Consider the following 22875-nt stretch of genomic DNA (forward strand, 5'->3'; position numbering starts at 1 on the left):
CAGATAATTTAAACAGTGTTTTAAATTCTCCTAAAAAAGGCGGAGGGAACCAGATGAATCCAGGATTTCCTCAATTACTTGTTGACGTGCAGAAAAAATAAACTCAGATTCGTGATCCTGAAATCATTCTCAATAAAACTGACACCTGGATGGACTCATCTAAACATTTTTTAAATTCCTGGAAGAAAAAGGGATTCCATGGAATGAATCTTCGATTTTCTGAGTTATTTGTCAATGTACAGCAGAAATAAGCAGAGTTTCGTAATCCTGAGAAAATTTCCAATAATATTAAGTTCTCTGTGAATTCATTTAAAAAATTGTTAAATTCTCCTAAGAAAGGGGAATTCGATGGATTGAATCTTCGATTTTCTCAGTTATTTTGATATATACCAAAACTAAACACAGACTGGTAATCCTGAGAAAATTTCTGATAAATTTAACGCCTGTCCGGATCGATTTGAGCAGTTTTTCAAATTTCATTAAAAAAAAGGCGAATGCTGCCGGATGAATCCACGATTTTCTCAATTATTTGTGGACGTACAGCAAAATATTGCTCAGATTCTTGATCCTGAGATAATTTCTGAAAACATTAACGTCTCTCCAGATAATTTGAGCAGTTTTTTAAATTCTCCTAAAAAAGGCGCAGGCAACCGGACGAATCCAGGATTTCCTCAACTCAGATTCGTGATCCTGAGATCATTCTCAATAAGATTGATACCTGGAAAAAGGGTTTCCATGGAATGATTCGATTTTATCAGTTATTTGTCTATGTACAGCAGAAATAAGCAGAGTTTCATAATCCTGAGAAAATTTCCAATAAAATTAACCTATCTTTGGATTTATTTAAAAATTTATGAATGAATGAATCTTCGATTTTCTCATTTATTTGTGGGCGGACAAACGCAAAATTTAGTTCAAATTCGTGATCCTGAGAAAATATCCATTAAGATTAACTTTTGCTGAACTGATTTAAGCAATTTTGAAATCCCGCTAAAAAGGGGGAATGCGACCGGATGAATCCGGGATTTTGTCAATTATTGTGGACGCACAGGTGAAACGATTGTGCATAAGGTAGACGTCTTTCCGGGCGGATTTATTTGAGCAGTTTTTCCTCAGGGTTTATATATCTTTCCAGAAAAAATAAATACTCCCAAAAGACAGACATTTTAGATAAATTATTTATTCGTCCCCTGTGGAAAAGCAAAAATGTCATTTCAATAAATAATTATTTGGTAAATATTGTTCAAGTACATATTTTTCAATGTCATTCTCTTCAAGAGTGAAGTATGAATACAAACATTTTACTTTTGCAAAAATACACGTTACCAAATTCTAGGTATAAAATAAATTATAGCTAGCTAATAAAATTTTCACTTTTATCTCAGAAGCTACATAATTTTTGAAAAATCGGTAAACTAATTATTCGTTTTCTGCGGAGAATTGGTGACGTCATCTCCAAAAATAATATGCTAAACCTTCCAAGTGCATATTTTTCACCGTCATTCTGCTCCCTGGAACCTGAAACACTAAAATTTCAACAGTGACGTATGAATTGCTAGTTACAAATCTTCTGTCCTCTAATTGGACAATAAAACGAATAATTTTAACAGCCGTACCAGAACTAAAGTCTGCCGTCTCAATTAAACTATCAGATCTTTTTCTTCGTGCAATTATTGCATCAGTCCCTCTTGCCAGCCTTCCAATCACTCTTTGTTCGTTCCTTTCATGCCGGACAATTTCCCCTGCTTTCTTCATTCCTCAAGCTATATATTTTCTGATTAATTTGGCCGTCATGTGACGTAATAACTTTACTTGCATTGACTGAAGCCGTCTTTTTCCCACATACATCTCCTTGCGTCCATCTTGCCGTTTCCTTCCCGCATTTATATCTAGTTTGTTCATATCTCGGAGTCCGGGGGCTGTGGGACACACGGAAATTGCGAATGGTTATATATGGGAAGAGAAACTGCAAGAAGTTTCATCCTTTAACTCGCTGCGTAATAATTTAACTAGTCCTCCGCTTTTTTATACAGTCCGGACGGATTCCCGTCATCCACGATACAGCCATTTTTACCTGCGGAACTCGCATCTGTCCCGGAAACGATAAACTTCCAGTTAAAATTTATTCCAAGAAATTGTGCAACACGCCACCCCCTTGTAATAACAACGTCAAAACAAGACATCCGAACAACATCTCGCATGCACGCCGCATTTTCAGCCAGATTTTTCTGTCATGTCTGGATTTCGAATTATTAAAAAGCCTCTTTTTCGAAGTCCGAGTCCAATAACTTCAATTAGGGTATCGGAGATAAAACAGGGGGGAGACTGGCAGCTTTTCAGATATTCGAAAACTATATCTATCACAGCGTGTCTACCCTCGGCCATCAGTTTAGTATCAAGGAAGCTCGCCCCACACAGGAAGCGCTGTGAATCCCCTCCGCCCCCAAGACAAATCTATGTAATAACTGTTTTCCAGGAACCGAACTGTGGCGGCTCCGAAATGGCCAAATGTCAAAGTAAATGACATATCATGCCATTTTTAACTGCGCACAATATGTCTTGCAAATAGCGGTTTTTTGCGGCCGGATGATAAGGGAAAAAAGCATTGCTTTCTTTTTGTTACCGGGACGAACGGGTGATCGCTGATCAATAACCGGCTTCACGTGAATTTTCGATTTAATTATTAAAATGTATGAAAGTTGGTGGAATTTGTTGGATGTGCGCTTTGAGGGTGAGGGTTTTAATTTGGTAATTAATTTCGATTTAATATTTAATTAGTGGCGACCATGCGTAGCGAGGCAGTTGTTATTAATTTTAAATTGGGTTTTACTCTATTGGACGTTTAACGGTCGTTTTTTTATGACTCATCAAAATGGTCAAATATTTTACTGAAAATTAGTCGTGACGTAAAATTTCTGTCAAAAAATTTCTATCTTCAGTATCACCTGATTTTGGTTACTGGAAGCTATAAGAATAAAATAGGTAGTGTTCGACACCCAGAATTAGGCGATGTAGCTAAAAACATATTTATTACCTTTCTATTTATGAAGAAACATCTGTACAACAGAGGATAAAAACGAATCAAGCGAAGCGGCATTGAAAATAGAGCCAAACCAGCTAGAAAAGCAAACAGTAAAATGCCACTTTCATTTGCCAGGACTATAAAACGAATATTGCTGAATTCCAATCAGGTAAAGCAGGTCAATGAAGAAAGCTCATATTTTTAAAATAGTTTTATTTTAGAATTTAATTTTGCGAATATTGAAAAAACAAAATTTAAAGCATTATTGTTAATTTTAAACAATTTGAAACTTTAGAAGTACCTACGTCTGAAATAAAGTCGAGATGATCAATTAAATTAAATCAATTAAATTATTTATTAAGCAGATAATCTTCGAAACTATTAGACCGATTATTATTGTCAAATTTTATAAGTCCGTTAGGAATATAATTAAGATGGTGAAACACCAACCAAAAACTGTCAAGTCATCTCCACGGACAATTTGATTAGATTACCTTAAAATTTTGCATGGTAAATATTATTTACAGTTTATCAAATAACATACTCTTGTACTTGTGGTTTATGAACCCGCCTTGATTTTTCACTCTAGCCATCCAGATTTTGGCGAAATAAATGAATAATTTATATTATAAAATATAAAAACTTATTACTAGTTATATAATGGGACTAAACGCCCTATTACTTTTCGCTGGTGGGTAGAACTCGCATTTGACTTGACCTAGCTCACTTTGAATTTAGTTGACCTCCGACCTAATCCAGAACCATCATCCGGGTTCTGGATCACTGTTGAACACCTGAGCTAGAACCTCCATCATATTTTGTTGGTTAACTGCGTCCTATCCTAGAAGCGTCATGCTGGTTCAAACTTAATCGAAAAATCGAAAATTTAGAAACGTCAAAAAACGTAAAACATCGGAAAATTGAGAATTTGAAAAAATGTAAATTCGAAAAATAGTAAGTTTGAAGGAGAAATTGAAAAAGCTGATATTTTAACATTGAAAAATGGGGAAATCGAAACATCAGAAAATCGAAAAACTAAAAGATATAAAAGCAGAACTTTTTTAAGAAAACGATTTGTTAATCGTAGAATTTGAGCACGATGTAGACAAAAATCTGAATATTTTTTAAATTGTTTTGGCCGTTCATCAAGCGAAGAAGTTAATGAACCTTCGAAATATCTAGAAATCGCACAACCGAAAAATTTTGATATCGAAAAACTGAAAAATTCCCAAAAGTGAAGTGGTGAAAAATTGAGATCTTGAAAAATCGGAAAGTCGAATCATTTTAAAAATCGAATCAAAAAATCGCCAAATCGAAAAATGTAAAATTTAAGAAATCCTTTTGGATTTTTACAAAAAAATCAAGAAGCTAAAAAATTGAAAAATTAAAATTCCAAAAATTGAAAAATAGAAATATGGAAGAATTTAAAAATCGAAAAATTTAAAATTTTAAAATTGAGAAATTCATCTATTGAAAAGTTGGAAGATAAAGAAATCGGAACATCTTAATATCAAAAAATTGAGAAATCAAAAACTTGAAAGATAGAGAAATCAAAAAGTCGGAAAATCGAAAATTCGATAAATAGAAAATTGGAAGCATCGAAAAATTGAAAAATCGATAAATCGAAGAACCAACAAATCTAAAATTTTAACATTAGAAACATTAAAATATCTAAAGTGGAAAAATCGAGAACTCAAAAGGTAAAAAACTCGGAAAATTGGGAAACTGAAGAATCGAAAAATTAAGAAATCGGGAAATTCAAAAATCATTATAAAACCCAAATGACGAAAAATTGAAAAATCGGATAAAAAAATGGGAAGATTGCAAAAACAAAACACCGAAAAATTAAAAAACTTAAAAGTTTTATATATAACTTGAAAAATCGAGAAATCTAAAATCGGAAAGTTGCATAATTTTAAAAATTGAAAAACCGAGGTGTAACAAAATAGAACAAAAAAATGGCCAAATCGAAAAATGTAAAATTTAAGAAATCGAAAAATTGAAAAATCAAGACGCTGAAAAATTGAAAAATTTAAAATTTGAAAAATAGAAATATCGAAGAATTTAAAAATCGAAAAATGTAAAATTTTAAAATTGAGAAATTCATCTATGAGAAGGTGAAACATCAAAAAATCAAAAAATTGAAAAATCGAAATTTGTATTGAAAAATACCACATCCGAAATATCGAAAAATTGAGAAATCAGAAACTTGAAAGATTGAGAAATCAAAAATCGAAAAATCGAAAATTTAAAAAATTGAAAAACTGAAAAACTGAAAGCCTGAAAAATGAAAAACTTGACAAATGGAATACATAACTGAAAACTGGAGAAACCGAATCGTCGAAAAAACCAACAAAAAAATCGATTAATCGGAAAATTGAGAAATCGAAAAATGAAAAGTCGAGAAGTCGAAAATTTGTAGCATTGAAAAATCGAGAAATCGAGGAATCAAAAAAACTGAAATTTTAACATTAGAAACATTGAAAAATTGAAAAATCGAGAACTCGAAATATCAAAAAATCGAAAAATTGAAAGATCTAAAATTTAAGCATCGAAAAATGTAAAAAAACTGAAAAATCGAAAAATTGGTAAATGAAGAATCGAAAAACTGAAAAATCAAGAAATTTAAAAATTATAATAAAACTAAAATGACGAAAAATTGAAAAATCGGATCAAAAAAATGGGAATCAAAACATTGAAAAATTGAAAAACTAAAGCATCTGGAAACGAAACATCAAGAGATCGAGAAATCGAAAAGTCGAGAAGTCGTAAAATCCAAAATTTGAAAAATCGAAATAGCTTAAAAGCGAAAAGTTAAAAATCGAAAAATTGAAAAATCGAGAGATCAAAGCATCCAAAAAATGAAAAATCTGATATTTTAACATTGAAAAATCCGGAAATAGAAGCATCGGAAATTCGTAAAATTGAAAAATGTAACAAGAAATCAAAATCCAAAATTAAAAAAAAAACAAAATTTAAAAAATAGGGAAATTGAAAAATTATAAAACGAAAATAACGAAAAATTAGGAAAACGAAAAATCAAAAATCTGAAAAATCGAGGAATTGAAAAATTCTAAAATTGAAATGAAAAATTGGAAAATCGCCAAATCAAAACATCGAAAAATTGAAAAATCTAAAAATCAAAAATTTTTAAAATCGAAAACTTGAAAAACCGAAAAATCTAACACCAAGAAGTCGAAAACTGGAAAAATCGAGAGATCTAAACATGAAAAAAAAAAGAAAATTCTGATATTTTAACATTGAAAAATCGGGAAATCGAAACATCAGATATTCGAAAAATTGAAAAATCCGAAATTTAAAAATCCAATATACGAGAAATCGAGAAGCTGTAAAACCAAGAAACCAAAAATCTAAAATTAAAAAAAAAACAAAATTTGAAAAAATTATAAAACTAAAATGACAAAAAATTGGGAAAACGAAAAATTGAACTCAGAACATCGAAAAATTGAAAAACCAAAAAATTGAAGAATGGATAAACTGAAAACTTGATAAATCGAAAAACTGAGAACTCGAGAAATTGAATCGTCGAAAACCCCAAAAAAAATCCATTAATCGGAAAATTGAGAAATCGAAAAATGAAAAGTCGAGAAATATCGAAAAATCTAAAATTTTAATATCAAAAACATTACAATATTGAAAAATTGAAAAATCCAGAACTCGAAAAGTCAAAAAATCGAAAACTTGACAGATCTAAAATTTAAACATGGAAAAATTTAAAACTCCAAAAACTGAAAAATCGAAAAATTGGAAAAATTAATATTATAAAACTGAAATGACGAAAAATTGGAAAACGAAAAATGGAAAAATCGAACCAGAAAAATGGGAAGAGCGCAAAATCAAAGCATCGAAAAATTGAAAAACGAAAACATCGGGAAATGAAACATCAAAAGATAGCAAAATCGAAAAGTCAAGAAGTCGTAAAATCCAAAATTTAAAAAATCAAAATAGTACAAAAACCGAAAAGTTAAAAATCGAAAAGTTTTAAAATCCAAAAAATTAAAAATCGAATAAACGAGAGATCGAAAAGCCGATATGTCAAAAAATCGAAATACCAAGAAACCAAAAATCCAAAATTAAAAAAAACAAAATTTGAAAAATCGGAAAAATGAAGAATCGAAAACTGAAAAGTAAAGAAACTGAGAAATTATAGAACTAAAATGACAAAGAATTAGGAAAACAAAAAATTGAAAACTCAGAACATCGAAAAATTGAAAAAAGAAAAGAAAAAAATTGAGAAAAAAAACACCGGGAAACGAAATATCAAAAACTCAAGCAATCGAAAAGCCAAAAAGTAAGAAAATTTAAAAATTGAGTAATCGAAATAGCAACAAATTGGAAAATTTAAACTTACAAAAGCAACAAATCGAAAAATCGAAACGTTGAAAAATTGAAAAATCGAAAATTTGAACAATCGAAAAATGGAATAACCTAAAAATCAAAAATTTTAAAAATTGAAAACTTGAAAAATCGAAAGATCTAAAAACCCCATAATTTTTCCCTGAACTAAATTCAAAATCAAATTAAACTCGCATTTAACTTGATCTAGAACCTTTATGCCGGTTCTACCTCACTTTGACCTCAGTTGAGATTTACTTAGCAAAATTTTAAAATGACATCAATTTTTTGGTATAATAATTACAAATAAGTGGTAAAATGGTGGGGCTTCTAGGCTACTTTGACCTCGGTTGACCTATTGACCAGAACCCCCATCACTTTTTGTCGAATGATTATGATCACGGATCAATTGAAGTCAAATGCGGACTGTAACCATCGGAAAAAAGAAAGAAGGTTTCTCGACCACGTCAACTCAAGTCAAAATGGCCCAGAAGCCCCACAACATAACTACTATTATTATCAAACCACAATCAAATTTGGATCTCAGTCAATATTTTTTAATAAACTTTTATTTATTCAATTTTTTTAATTGATATGATCAACTTTCTGAAGGGAATAAATTGTAGTCGATATGGTATAATCTTTCGAGCAAGCTTAGCACGTTATATGCCAAGGTGTCAACGGGATTCTAACACAAATTTAAAACTTCATTTTACAATTTTTTTACGATAACTCTTAATCACAAGAGTAGAAATATAAAGGTGACACTCAGCAACAATTTAAGATGACGTCATCAATTTGTTGGTGGGGATGAATGACAAACTCGGGTTAGCATTTTGTTATCTACACGTTAATAGTAAATCACACCTAAAATTTCATAGTAATCAGTTCAACAGTTTAGGGGGTCATACGTCCAATTAAATCGGCAATAGACAGACAGAAACTGGAGATTGACATTTTCGCATTCTACAAGCTGTGAGAGGTCGAAAAATCATGAACGAACTCCCGATAAATAAAAATATATCTACACACCTGTTCCGCATAAAGTTTCTCAATCATGTAACACTAAAATGGGTTGAAATACTGAGATTACGCGAACGTTATTGTTTTTAACTTGGTGTACGCTTACTCTAATATATTTATTTTCACTTACGCTGTCAAAACATAATTTTTGCACAAACTTGTACATCAAGTTGTAGAATTTTGTCTTTTAAGTTTTTTTTAAGAATTCCTTGCTGGGTGATAGTTAATGTATCGCTTTTGCGTGAAGGGGACGGTTTCACCTTTCTGAAAGGCACCTTGACGTTCCTTACCTCGGTGCATTGTAACCCCGCATCATATCATGGAATTAGTATGTTCGGAGATGCGTGACGCCATCTATAATGACTTAATATACAGCGGACTGTGGTAACCTTCAATTTAAACCTGTAATTATGTCCGAAGTGGAATGACAGGATAGAGAGATGGTCATGGTGCGGCTCTTATTCAAACGAGTTTCTCAAATAGCCGTAATTTACAGGTGAGACAGAGAATAGACCACGTCGACTCTTTTTTCCCCAACAATAAACCAATTATTTATTCGCTGGCTCGTTTCCTTGGATCGGCTCTAAAAAAGGTGAAGACAATTATTACTGTCTACCAAATTGGACTGTGACGAGCGAACAGAATAATAAAGACTTTTTTAAGCCGAGACAGCAACCCGACTACTACAATCAAACCACGAGTCGAAATCCAAAAAAAAAAACTAATTTGAAAAGGATAATCGTCCGTCTCCGGATTAGCAGAAAGAGATATAACCCGAGACAATCCTTCTTCCCATGAGGTCGACGCAATCATGACGCTATCAACATCAGCGCATTTATTTTGTCAGCTTATTGTCGTCATACAGGGTCAGTCACGTCGTTGATTCTTAAAAATGTCATCCATTAGTCGCGCTGGGAATCCCGCAGACAGCTAGCGGCAGCCCCAGCCCAAACTCAACGGACCAGAAAGTGGCCAAAGTGAGATTTAAGAATCTTATTGAGCCATTAGGAGGACCTCTTCAGCGACGTCCGCATGCAGCGCTTCACAAGGACGATAATCGCTAGATAATCGGCTGGAAGGGGCCGGATTAGCGAGATTTGCCATTCGATACTGTCATTTATATTCGTTTAGAGGAGAGGAGGGTCGCTTTGTTTATGTGGGGTTTCTTGTGCACGTTGCTTGCTGGCTTATTTACGACCGTGAAAAATTGCCATGTGTCAGTAAATGATCGACTGTCATTAGGGCCATTTGTTCTAAGCTTTAAAAGATAATGGTATAGTTTGCAGTAAACGGAGGCTATAATGAGGTATTCGTTTCGGTGATGTTGTCAGATGTCAGTGTTTCCACTTGCTTGGAAGACCCATCATAGAACAATGCAGGGGAAAATGATGGATTTTGGTTGCATTGGCAGGGAAAATTGTTAACAAGGTTGTGATTATTGTAATAGATGGGTTATAGTTAGATAAAACTTTTTTAAGAAAACCACTTGTTAATCGTAGAATTTGACCACGACGTAGATAAAAATCTGAATATTTTTTAAATTGCTGCGGTCGTTCATCAAGCGAAGAAGTTAATGGACCTGAAAGTTTTTGCTACCGTGAAGAAAATTCAATTAACAAACTGTTTTTCTACAAATAAAACCGGAAACTTTTAGCCGTGTGTTTCAAAGTTAGAATTTGTAATACCAGTGAAAAACTGAAAAATTTAAATATCGAAATCGAAAACTTGGAAAATCCAAAAATCAAAAAAAAAGTCCCCCTGAAGCACAATGAAACATATCCAACATTTTCGAAAAATTATCAAATTTGATTCTGCGAATTTTATTTTTTATGAGAACCTCTACAGGTTGAAATAAACATTTGTATGTAATGTTAAAGTAAATGTAAATAACCCCATTTTAGGTAGGATTTATTAGGCAAAATTTTGAGATGACGTCATCAATTTTTTGGGGGCATAAGCACATATATTTCTATTAAAAATTTAATGTTTATGATAACTTTAAAATATCTACAAGATTGCAAGCAAAGATTTAAAATTTAACTGCAAAATCTTGTATAATTTTGATTTTTTTCCAAAAATCAGGTGAGAACTCGACACGGATTCATAAACTACACGTGTAGAACTATGTTATTTTATACAAGTTCTACAAGTGTGCAGTTTTGAGGTGACGTTATTACATTGTTGGTGGGCATGACAAAGCCAATTTTTTTTTACAATCTATGAAATTCATAATACACATAAAATTTGACAACAATCGGTCTGGTAGTTTCGGAGATTATCTGTCTAACAAAAAACACCACACGCGGTGCACAGACAGACAGTCAAACAGACAGACAAACAGACAGACAGACAGACAAACAGACAGACAGACAGACAGACAGACAGACAGACGGACGGAAACAGGAGACTCATTTTTCCTGTAGGGGGCATAACCCATCGAGAAAATTTGAAAACAACCAGTCGCCTGATGAACTCGATTACAATACACTTCCCTAACTTGGGAAGTAAATGCAAAATTGAAAAATAGAAAAATTTGAAATTTAAAAAGTTGAAGAGTTGAAAAATCAAGAAACTGAAAAATCAAAAATTAAAAAATTTCTAAAATTGAAAAATAGGAGTATCAAAGAATTGAAAAATCAAAAAATCGGAAATCGAGAACTCGAAAAATCTAAAATTTTAAAATTGAAAAAGTAAATTACTAAAAAATTCAAGAAATATCAAAAAATCAAGAAATTGAAAAACTGAAATATCTAAAATTTAAAAAATTAAAAAACCAATAAACTCAAAAATCAAAAATTACAAAATTCGAAAAATTGAAAAATAGAAATTTCAAAGAATTGAAAAATCGAAAAATCGGACATCGAGGAATCGGAAAATCTAAAATTATAAAATTAAAATATTAAAGGATACATAACATTAAATTGAAAATTCGAGAAATAAATCTAAACATCAAAACTCTGGAAAATTGAAAAACCGAAATATTCAAAAATCCCAAATCTGAAACATCGAAAAACTGAGAAATCTGAAAAATCAAGACATCAGAAAGTACAAAAATCGAAAATGAAAAATTGAAAGCCTGAAAATGAAAAAAATTGAAAAATCGAAAAACTGAAGAACCGATAAAATGAAAAACTAAAAAATTGAGAACTCGAGAAATCGGAACGTCGAAAAACCAAAAAATCGATTAATCGGAAAACAGAAATCGAAAAATCGAAAATTTAGAAACTTAAAAATTCGCAAAACATCGAAAAATTGAGGAATTGAAAAATGAAAAGTCGAGAAATACAAAATTTGAAGCATCGAGAGATTGAAAAATCGAGAAATTGAGCAAAAGAAGAATGTGAAATTTTAACAATGTTAAATTAAAATATATTCCTAGAAAAATTGAAAAATCTAGAAATGGAAACATCAAAAAGTCTAAAAACTAAAAGATCAAACATTTAAAAATCGAAAAATCGAAAAGCGGAAAAATCTAAAAACCAAGAAATCGAAAAATCCAAGCTTTAAAAAAACAAAATTTGAAAAATCTGAAAAATGATGAATCGAAAAATTGAAAAATTGAAACATTATAAAGCTGAAATGAAAAATTGGGAAAACGCAAAACTGAAAAATCGGAATCGAAAAATTGGAAGATCGAAAAAGTGAAAACCTGAAACATGGAGAAAACAAGAAGTCGTGATACTGAGACATCAAAAAACTGAAACGTTTAAAATTTAAAAATTTGAAAAATTAAAATATCTAAAATTTAAAACTGAAAAATATAACAAATTTTAAAAATCGAAGAAAAATTGAAGAATCAATAAATTGAAAAATCCAGAAAATAAAGCATCAAAAAATTGAAAAGTAAAAAATCGGAAAATTGAAAAATCAAAAAGTTGAAAAATCGAAATATTGAAAAACTCCAAAACTGAAACATCGAAAAATTGAGAAACCGAAAAAATTAGACATTCGAAAAATCGATACATTGATAAATCGACAAATCAAGAAACCAAAAATCGAAAAATTTGAAAACCGAAAAGTCAAAAATATTGAAAATCGGAAAATTAAAAAACCGGAAAATCTAAAATTGACAAGTCGAAAAATCGAAAGATTGAAAAATCTAGAATTTAAAAATCAAGGAACTGAAAAATCGAAAAATCAAGAAAACGAAGTCCGGAAATTGAAAAATTGGAGAATCAAAATATTGAAAAATCGTAAAACTGAAATATCGAAAAATTAAAAAGTCGAAAAATCAAGAAATCGAAAAATCCCAAATTTAAAAAAAAAGAAAACAAAATTTGAAAAATCGGAAAAACGAAGAATCAAAAATCTGAAAAATCCAGAAATTGAAAGATTCTAAAATTGAAATGAAAAATTGGTAGAACACAAAACTGAAAAGTCGAAATCGAAAAACTGGAAGATCGAAAAATTGAAAGCCTTAAACAACGGGAAACGAAACATCAAAAGATCGAGAAGTCGAAAAATCCAAATATTGAAAAACCGTCGAATTAGCACAAAATTGAAAAACTGAAAAATCGATACATCGAATTCGCTAAATCGAGAAATCGAAAAATTGAAAAATCGAAAAGTAAAAAATTTAAAAAATTGGAAAATTGAAAAACCGAAAATTCTAAAACCAAGAAGGCGAAAAATAGAAAAATCGAGAAATCGAACCATCAAAAAACTAACACCTAATATTTAAAAATTTGAAAAATTGAAATATCTAAAATTTAAAACAGAAAAATTGAAAAATCCAAAAAGTAAAAAATCGGGAATTGGAAAAATCGAAAAAACGAAAAGTCTAAATATTGAAAAATTGAAGAATCTAGTTAATAAAAAGTCCCAAAACCAAAATATCGAAAATTTGAAAAATCGGAGAAAAATTGAGAATCGATAAATTGACAAATCGAGAAATCGAAATATCAAAATATCGGAAAACTGAAAAATCGAAAAAGTAAAAAATCGAAAAGTTTAAAACTCAAAAAGTCGAAAACTCAAAAAATTGAATAATCGAAATATTGAAAAATACCAAAACTGTAACATCAAAAAATTGAGAAACCGAAAAATTAAAGAATCAAAAAATCGATACATTGTTAAGATAAATCTACAATACGAAAAATCAAAAATCGAAAAATTTAAAAACTGAAAAATTTTACAACCAGTGTCAAAAATTTTGAAAATCCGAAAATTAGAAACCGGAAAATCTAAAACCGAGAAGTCGAAAAATCGAAATATTGAAAAATCGAAACATCAAATAAAAAAAATTGCAAAATCGAAGAAAAATTGAAGAATCGAAAAACTGTAACAACGAGGAATCCAAATTTCTGAAAAACGAAAAATTGAAAAATGTTAAATTTGAAAAAGTAAAAAATCGAGAAATCGAAAAATCGGGGTCTGAAAATCCGAAAATTGAAAAATCGAAATACTGGAAAAGCTCCATTGAGAGCTTGAGATGAGAAATAGCAAAACTGAAAAATCAACAAATATTAAATTCGAAAATCGAACATTAAAAAATTACAAAAATTAAAAACCTGAAAAATTGAAGTTTCAAGTCGAGAAAGCGAAAAATCGAAAATTTAGAAACGTCAAAAATTGAAAAATTGAAAAAGTTAAAACTAAAGAAGTTAAATCAAGAATTGAAAAATAGTAAAATATCAAAAAATGAAAAAAATTGAGAAATCGAAAATTTGAAGTATCGAGAAATTGAAGAATCGAAAAATAAAAAAATCACGACACTGATATAGAGCTGGTATCAAAAAAAACAGGACAAATGACAGTGACATGAACGTTATATTCCCATTGCTTTTCATTGATCTATGAGAACCTGATTTGGTCATCTTGTCCCGTTTTGTGTGAAACCAGCTGTATCAAAAAATTGAGTAATGGAAAATTCGACAAATTGTTGTATGTCTAGAATTTTGGTGTTTTCCAAAGGTTTCGATGTCTAGGATAAAAATTCAACACGGATTCATAAAAAGTAACATAGTCTTTAGTTATTTTTTTTTAATTTATGTAACATTTATTGGACAAAATTTTAAGATGCATGCAAGATTTCAAAGTATTCGATTTTGGAATTTAAATTGCAAATAGTAACATGTTATATAATTTGGATTTTTTTTTCAAATATCTGTATGCCTAACAGGTAAAAATTCAACACGGATTCATAAACTACATATATTTATAAAAATCCGGACATACACAGGAAAACGGGAGACCCATTTTTGCACTCTATGGGTCATGAAACGTCGAGAAAAATAAAAGTAGCAGTCGCCCGATGGATTCGATTACAACACTTCCTTAGCTTACTCTCGCGAAATAATTCGAGAGATATTTCGCGAAATATAAAATATTTAAATTAGTCGTATAGAAGAAATAAAGACGTTACAACGAACTTAACGAGTGATACCCTTGTCATAAAACCCGCCTCAGATTATTAAGGAGTTCGCAAACTTCGCAACAGTTAGTTTTCCTAATTCAAACTTCGAGATGTTCCAAGCATGAGCTCACCTTACGTTCGTTCGCTTGTGAAATTCCTTTTGTTGATTTTGACTGCCGCTCTTACCTGCCTTGAAGGGTAGTTTTTAGTTTTACCTTTGTTGAGATAGTTAATACAACCCGACTAAAGTGTGGTTTTGTTTTGTGTTTTCTTTACAAAGTGTCTTCTGTGATTCCAGTTCCCGACAACCTTTCAACGTTTTCTCAAAGAGCACCATTTTAATTCGCCGTCCCTTAACAACGGTATTACGTTTTATTCCTTTTGTATCGTCAACAAATTTCCCCGAACTTATTGTCTCCGAAAGAATATCGCATTTTCCTCCAACCGTCAATCCGCAAATCGCAGAACAAATTTAATTAGAGAGCGTGCATTTCGCAGACGTGCGCTATTCCGGGTAAATCTAAGTTCAAAGGTTCGAAGTTCGGATTCGGTTTGCTGACCGGCGTTGGAAGAGGGCCAAGCCGCAGCAGATAAGAGTAACTTCCATCACAGGCCGAAAGTAATCCATACACTTATCTGAACACCTTGATTAGTCGTGTCCGGTGTAGTTCTGTGGTATTCGCAAGCTCAGCGCTGTGCGAAATTAGATCATTATGGAAATGCAAGCGTCTTACAAAACACATAAATAGTAGTTTTATTAGCGTGATGCATACACAATTTTTTCGATTTCTTTTGGGGCCATTAATTAATGACTAGAGAGCGGATTTCTAGGATTAATGCTTTTTGTGGACAATGTAAGCACTTCAAAACTTTTTTATATCTGTAACTGATACAATTTGGAGTCATTTGACACATTTTTTTATGCTTATTTGCTTTTTTTTCAATTTTATGCATATTAAAACTTATATGCTTATTTAATGCTTTTTTCGACGAATATGAGTTTTAATGCATATTTTGTTCAAATGCCGGCCATGTCGGGATGACAAATACTTGTTAGTTAGGCGTATCGTATCGTATGCATTTTACCTGGACTTGACCATTGAAGTACACTTACTCAAGACCCTTTCTGGGAATAGGTTCCGGTCGTTTGGGTAATAAAATTTTATTATAGGATTGGAAAAATACTCCATAGATTTTATGATTTTAAATCCTTACTTCCGTTGATAATGAATTAAAGCTTTTAACCAGATGATTTTCTCGGCATTTTGCGGCAAGACCGTTGAAGATTTTCTACAAAAAAGGATTATTGTACCCAACTATCTACCTTAAAATTTTTCTAATGGAAACTTTTAAGTAAATGAACCGTTTATTTCACAACCATCAGTCTATCGCATCTGTCGTAGTACAGTGTTATACGTGGTTCTCCCTTGTTACATGTTGAGTTCTTTTTGGTAATATTACTAATATTTTAAAAGAATGCCGAAAGTAAAATCGACGCCGGATGAGTGGATAAGGGATTTTCCAGAATTAAAATTAGAAAACAACAAAATATTCTGCAGAGCTTGTGTGAAAACCGTAAGACCACTAATTTTTTTTATCTATTTTCCTTTGTTAATCCTGTATATGTACGTTGTTTTATTCAAAGTGATAAAAAATATAACGTGACGCAACATGTCAGAACGACTCTTCATGTAGAAAGGAAGAAAATGTTTGAAGTTTCTAAAATTAAACAGCAGACCATACATGAATCTGTTGCATGTACTTCCACAAAAGATGAGCAGTTTCAGTTTAATTTCGATTTATGTAAAATGGTGATCCAGTCCAATACACCTTTAAAAAAATTGGAGAAAGGCCCTCTTCAAGAATTCCTTGAAAACCACTGCAATCGACATATTCCGGTGGAAAGTACTCTCCGAAAAAATTATGTAGGACGAGTGTTTCAGCAAGTTTACAACGAAATTAAACATCGCATTGGAGATAATTATTTATGGTTCGCTGTCGATGAAACAACCGATAGTTGTGGAAGATACGTGGCAAGTTTAATTGTTGGAATCTTAAATGAAAATTTCCCTAGTCGAGGGTATGTAGTAAGTTTGAAAATGTTAGATAAAACAAATGGCAATACGATTACCAGATTTGTAAATGAGAGTCTTACGTCACTATTTTTGCCAAATGCCGTACCGGCGAATAAAATTTTATTGATGATCTCGGATGCAGCTCGTTATATGTTGAAAGCAGGGAATAATCTAAAAATATTGTACCCCAATTTAATTCACTCTACTTGCATTGCCCACGGTTTAAATAGAGTGGCTGAAGAAGTACGTTTGCAGTTTCCTACTGTTAATAAATTAGTGGCAAATGGTAAAAAGATTTTTGTTAAGCCCCACTAAGAGTGCAACATTTTAAGGAAAAATTTCCAAACATACCATTGCCCCCAGAGCCGATTATAACGAGGTGGGGAACATGGTTACAGGCCACATTTTATTATGACAAATATATCAAAAAATTTGAGGAAGTAGTTATGGAGTTTAGCGAAGATTGTTCTCAATCGATTAAAGATTGCATAAATATTTTGGAAAACAAAGATTTTCGACAAGATCTAGCTTTTCTAAGAAGCAATTATCAATTCGTAAGTGAGGTAATAGAAAAGTTAGAAAAACCCAACATGTTGTTGGTAGATGCCATAAACTTAGTGAAAGAATTTAAACAACAAGCAAACGCAGTAAGGGGTGATATTGGTACTAGAGTATCTCAAAAACTTGACGAAGTGTTAAATAAAAATGCAGATTTTGGTGTTCTTTCGGACGTTGCTCGTGTTTTACAAGGCCAGAAAGTGGAAAATTTGGAGTTAGATTCAACATTAGTTGCAAAATTCAAATTTGCGCCAACAACGAGTGTGGATGTTGAATTCTCCAATTTTAAACACATTTTAAATGATCGGCGAAAAAATTTTACAGTGGACAACTTGGAACATATTGCAATCATAAATTGTTTTAAAGAAAACTGAAATACGTGTGTAAAATATAAAGTCTAGGATTATTGTAATAATATTTTATCCAAAGTTCTAAGAAGTGTTCTTTGATTTGTAATATGATTATGTTTTTAATGCTTTTTTGCTTAAAATAAAACTTTTTTAATGAAAGTGTTATGCTTATTTAATGCTTTTTTGCTTAAAATAAAACTTTTTTATTGAAAATGTTGTGCTTATTTAAGCGCTTATTCTTAATTTTTTTGTCCTTATAAATCCGTTCCCTATTAATGACATGACGCTTTTTTGTTTCAGACAATTGAGGTGTGAGTGTTGTGAGTGCAAAAGAAGATGACTTCAACATACAAACAGATTTTTGTTGTTTCTTTGGTGGTACTTCTGACGTCGGCCTCCCAGGAGCCAGAAAATGAAAAAATTGACGAAGGTAAGTGTATATAATTATGGGTATTAAAGAAAAAATGTAACGCTACTTGTGTTGAAAGTAGTTTTATTACGTCCAGTGGCACTATAAAGAACAGGCCACGATAAATTAGTCCACCCTATAGAGACAAAACTAATCTCACCTCGGTAATTGAAAGTACGTGTCCAGAATAATATGTAGATTTCTTCTTCATTTGATATGCAAACTTGAAAAATAAGCAGCAGATAACCTCAATTAAGCCCCAGCACGGTAGGCTTTAATGGGTGGGCTTGCAATGACCAACGCTCGCATAATCGTCCCTTGTACCTTCGGCTCGCCTTCGCCTCGATCAATTGAGTAATTAAATCTTAATTCACGACGGAGATAAAAAGCGGCGACTTATTCATCCCCTTCTCATTGTTTCGCCAATGGCAGTAAACCGGTAAAAATTGCGATACCAGTTACGAAGTTTTATATCTTTGGGACCTGGCGCCTCCTCAGAGACACCCGAAGAAGTGCTGCCATCTCTCTACCCATATAAATCATGGCCGGCCGTAGAATCCGACAGACATTTGAATATTTGTAGTGCTCGAAATTGTCTTCCGCTAAGACGGATGTGTATCTGAAACACAAGTAAAGCAAGCTGAAGCGCCGCGACGGCTCTTAACATTTTTACAACGCCATAAATCTAGGGAAGTGTATTTTTCTACATTGTGTTTTAAGGTTAGTTCATCCCGAATGTGCATCTTGAGTGGAGGTGAATCGAGCGATGATGGGGCGGGTGAGGGGACAGGGCAGTGGCGGCTCGTGAGGTGTAAACCAAGTGGACCAGGTCTTCGCTATATCATTCATGTAAATTTAAAAAGTTGGGGCGTTCACGACATTGCTGTAACAACCATTAGCACGTCGACTGAGAACTTGTTGGAGCTACAGACCACAGCGCACTCAGGCCAATATCGACTCTAAACGATTTTTCTATAACTCTATGTCTCCGTGTTGAGTTTTTAGACGTCAAGATTCTTGGGAAAAAAATCAACATTTTCCAGTTTATACTCGTACTTATTGGAAGGATGTTAAATCGTTAGTCAAGATTTATCTCCTGATGCCCTCCAGAAACTGATTATGTCGTCTTACAATTTTGTCAAATAAATGTTATTTAAATGTTAAAAAATAGCATTCTCGATTTTTCAACTTTAGATGTTTCAATTTTTCAATATTTCAATTTTGGGCTTTCTCAATTTTTCCATTCTTCAAATTTTCGATTCCTCGATTTTTTATTTTTCGATTTCTCGATTTTCCGATGCTTCAGTGATACGATTTCTCAATTTTGGTCCTGTTACGATTTCTAAATATTTCGATTTTTCAATTTTTCAAATTTTGATGTTTCTAAATATTCAGTTTTCCATTTTTTGAAGTAATTTTTCGAATTTTTAAATTTTTGATTTTCCAGTTTTCCTTTCCTTAAAATTTTCGATTTTTAAATTTTTTTATTTCTCGTTTTATCTAATTCAGATGTTTCGATGTGTCATAGATGTTCAATTTCTCTTCATCAATTTTTCAATTTTAACTTTTCTTCTGGGCTTTCGATCCCTCGATTTCTCGATCCTCTGATTTTTCAATTTCCTGATGTCTCAGTTTTTGAATTTTCGATGTTTCAATTTTTGGATTTCTGGGTTTTTCCATTTTTTACTTCTAGGCTTTTAAATTTTTCGATTTTCCAATTTTTCGATGTTCCGATTTTTCAATGCTTTAAATTCTGGAGTTTCGATTTCTCAATTTGTCGATTTTTCAGTTTTTCCGTATTTCTATTTTTCTGTTTTTCAAATTTTGACGTTGCTAAATTTTCAGTTTTCCGATTTCTCAATTAATCAATTTTTGATTTTTTTTTTAATCGCCGAGAGCCAAAGGAGCGGAATTTAATCCTTAAAATTATAAGCCCCGCCCACCCGCACGATCTCAATTCTGATGATCTTTTTTATTCGTCGTAAGCCGAGAGGCGGAGCTTAATTGTAAAATCCTTATTTTTCTATGAGAATTTACTATCTGAAATATGTTCTTAAGTAATCGTGTTATATAAAGAAAACTAAATTAATTATTTTAGTTGTTCAATGTTTTAAATTTAAGATTTTTCAGATCTTCAGGATTTCTAAAATAAAAATTTTGACGTTGCTAAATTTTCAGTTTTCTGATTCCTCAATTAATCTATTTTTGATTTTCCCATTTCTCGACTTCTCCAAGTTTCGATTTTTCAGTTCTTCAATTCTTCGATTTTTCGACTTTTATTTTTTGGTTTTTCGATTTCTCAATTTTTGGGCATTTTTTTAGTTTTACGATTCTTCAATATTTCATTTCCTCCATTTTTTCATCTCTGGTCTTTTAGATTTTTAGATTTTTTGGTTTTTTGGATTTTCAGTTTTTTATTTTTTAAACTTTAGATTTTTCAATTTTTCGACTGTTTTATATTTCGCGTTCTGAATTTTTCGACTTTTCGTTATTTTAAATTTTCAGTTTTTAAAATGTTAGGTTTTTCGATTTCTTGAGTTTTCAGTTCTTCTATATGTTAATTTTTGAATTTTTCGAATTTTTAAATTTTCGACTTTTCATTCAATTTTTCGATTTATCTTTTTTTCATTTTTAACTTTTCGATTTTTCGATTTTGACCTCTTTCGGTTTCTCAATTTTTCAATTTTTCGACGTCTTGAGTTTTCGACTCGATTTCTCGTTGTTTTGATTTTCCGATTTCTCGACGTCTCAGTTTTTGAATTTTTCGATGTTTCGATTTGTCGGTTCTTCGATTTTTTACTTTTCGGTTTTTCGATATTTCGATGTTTTGATTTTTGAATTACCCAATTTTTCTATTTTAAAATTTTTTAATTGTCGAGTTTCGATTTCTTGATTTGTTGATTTTTTGATGTTTAGATTTCTCCGTTTTTCAATTTTACGATACTTTAATTTCTCAATGTTTTAAATAATTGTAGATGTTTCAACTTTTCGATTTTTCAGCTCTTAAATATTTTTTAATTTTACAAATTTTGATGTTTCTGACTTTTCAATTTTCTGATTTCTCAATGAATCTATTTTTTGATTCTCAAAGTTTCGATCTTTCAATTCTTCATTTTTTCGATTTCTCAATTTTCCAATTTTTAAATTTCCCAATTTTTGGATATTTCGTTCAATTTTTCAGTTTTTCTATTCTTCAATTTTTCTTGTATTTTTAAATTTTTCGAGTTCTGTGTTTTTCGATTTCTCCATTTTTAAATTTTACGATATTTTAAATTTTCAATGTTTTAAATAATTGTAGATTTTTCAACGTTTCGATTTTTCAGTTCTTAAATATTTTTTAATTTTTCAAATTTTGATGTTTCTAAATGTTCCCATTTTTGGACTTCCCAAAGATTCGATCTTCATTTCTTCAATTTTTCGATTTCTCAATTTTCCAATTTCTTAATTTCCTAATTTTTGGATATTTCGTTCAATTTTTCAGTTTTTCTATTCTTCAATTTTTGTTGTATTTTTAAATTTTTCGAATTCTGGATTTTTCGATTTCTCCATTTTTAAATTTTACGATATTTTAAATTTTCAATGTTTTAAATAATTGTAGATTTTTCAATGTTTCGATTTTTCAGTTCTTAAATATTTTTTAATTTTTCAAATTTTGATGTTTCTAAATGTTCCCATTTTTGGACTTCCCAAAGATTCGATCTTCAGTTCTTCAATTTTTCGGTTTCTCAATTTTCCAATTTTTTAATTTCCTAATTTTTGGATATTTTGTTCAATTTTTCAGTTTTTCTATTCTGCAATTTTTGTTGTATTTTTAAATTTTTCGAGTTCTGGATTTTTCGATTTCTCCATTTTTAAATTTTACGATATTTTAATTTTTCAATGTTTTAAATAATTTTAGATTTTTCAACTTTTCGATTTTTCAGTTCTTAAATATTTTTTAATTTTTCAAATTTTGATGTTTCTGAATTTTCAGTTTTCAGAGTTCTCAATGAATCTATTTTTTTATTTTTCCCATCTTTTTACTTCCCAAAGTTTCGATCTTTCAGTTCTTCAATTTTTCGTTTTCTCAATTTTCCAATTTTTTAATTTCCCAATTTTTGGATATTTCGATTTCTCAATTTTTCAACTTTTCGAAATTTTAACTTTTTAGTTTTTAAAATTTTAGGTTTTTCGATTAATCGACTTTTCAGTTCTTCTATATTTCAGTTTTTCAATTTTCGGAATTTTTAAAGTTTCGATTTTCGGAATTTTTAAAGTTTCGATTTTCCAATTTTTTTTAATTTTTCAATTTTCCAATTTTTCGATGTTTCGATTTTTCAAATGTCCGATTGTTCAATTTCTCGATTTTTAAATTTTAGATTTTCCAATTTTAATTTTTTTAATTTTTCAATCACTGAGAGCTTTTTAAACATGTCGCGTTATTGCTAAAAATAAAAATAAAAAATAACTACCAAAATTGTAACCAAAAAATTCTGAACGCTTAGAGTCGACATTGGCCTGAGCGCGCTCCGGTCTGTGGATCAAACAAGTTCTCAGGCGACTTAATTACACAACATGGAAAATCAGCGGGCTCCAAAGCTTGCAGTTTTTGAACGTGGTGCGGATATAAGCCTTGTTCTTTTAATATACGACGCAAGCAATCAATTTAAAAAATGGCTTTATTAGTCCAGGAGAACTTAATTAATAATAAACTTTTTTGTAACGTCATTTATAAGCACAAGAAAAAG

The 22875-nt window shown here is 31.0% G+C and overlaps 1 protein-coding gene across 1 annotated transcript in view; it reads left to right on the plus strand.

The window, feature by feature from the left end:
- The window catches only part of LOC135127253 (semaphorin-2A), a 917845-nt gene that overhangs the window by 499448 nt on the left and 395522 nt on the right, over positions 1-22875 (plus strand). Inside the window, exon 2 of the mRNA XM_064053681.1 lies at positions 18040-18169. Coding sequence (XP_063909751.1) covers positions 18076-18169 — 94 coding nt within the window. The 5' untranslated portion in view covers positions 18040-18075. The remainder of the gene's footprint in view (positions 1-18039; positions 18170-22875) is intronic.

This window comes from Zophobas morio, unplaced genomic scaffold, assembly GCF_036711695.1.
Source record: "Zophobas morio isolate AGI-343-1 ecotype UQ-CSIRO unplaced genomic scaffold, CSIRO_AGI_Zmor_V1 ptg000011l, whole genome shotgun sequence".
Taxonomy (NCBI): Eukaryota; Metazoa; Arthropoda; class Insecta; order Coleoptera; family Tenebrionidae; genus Zophobas; species Zophobas morio.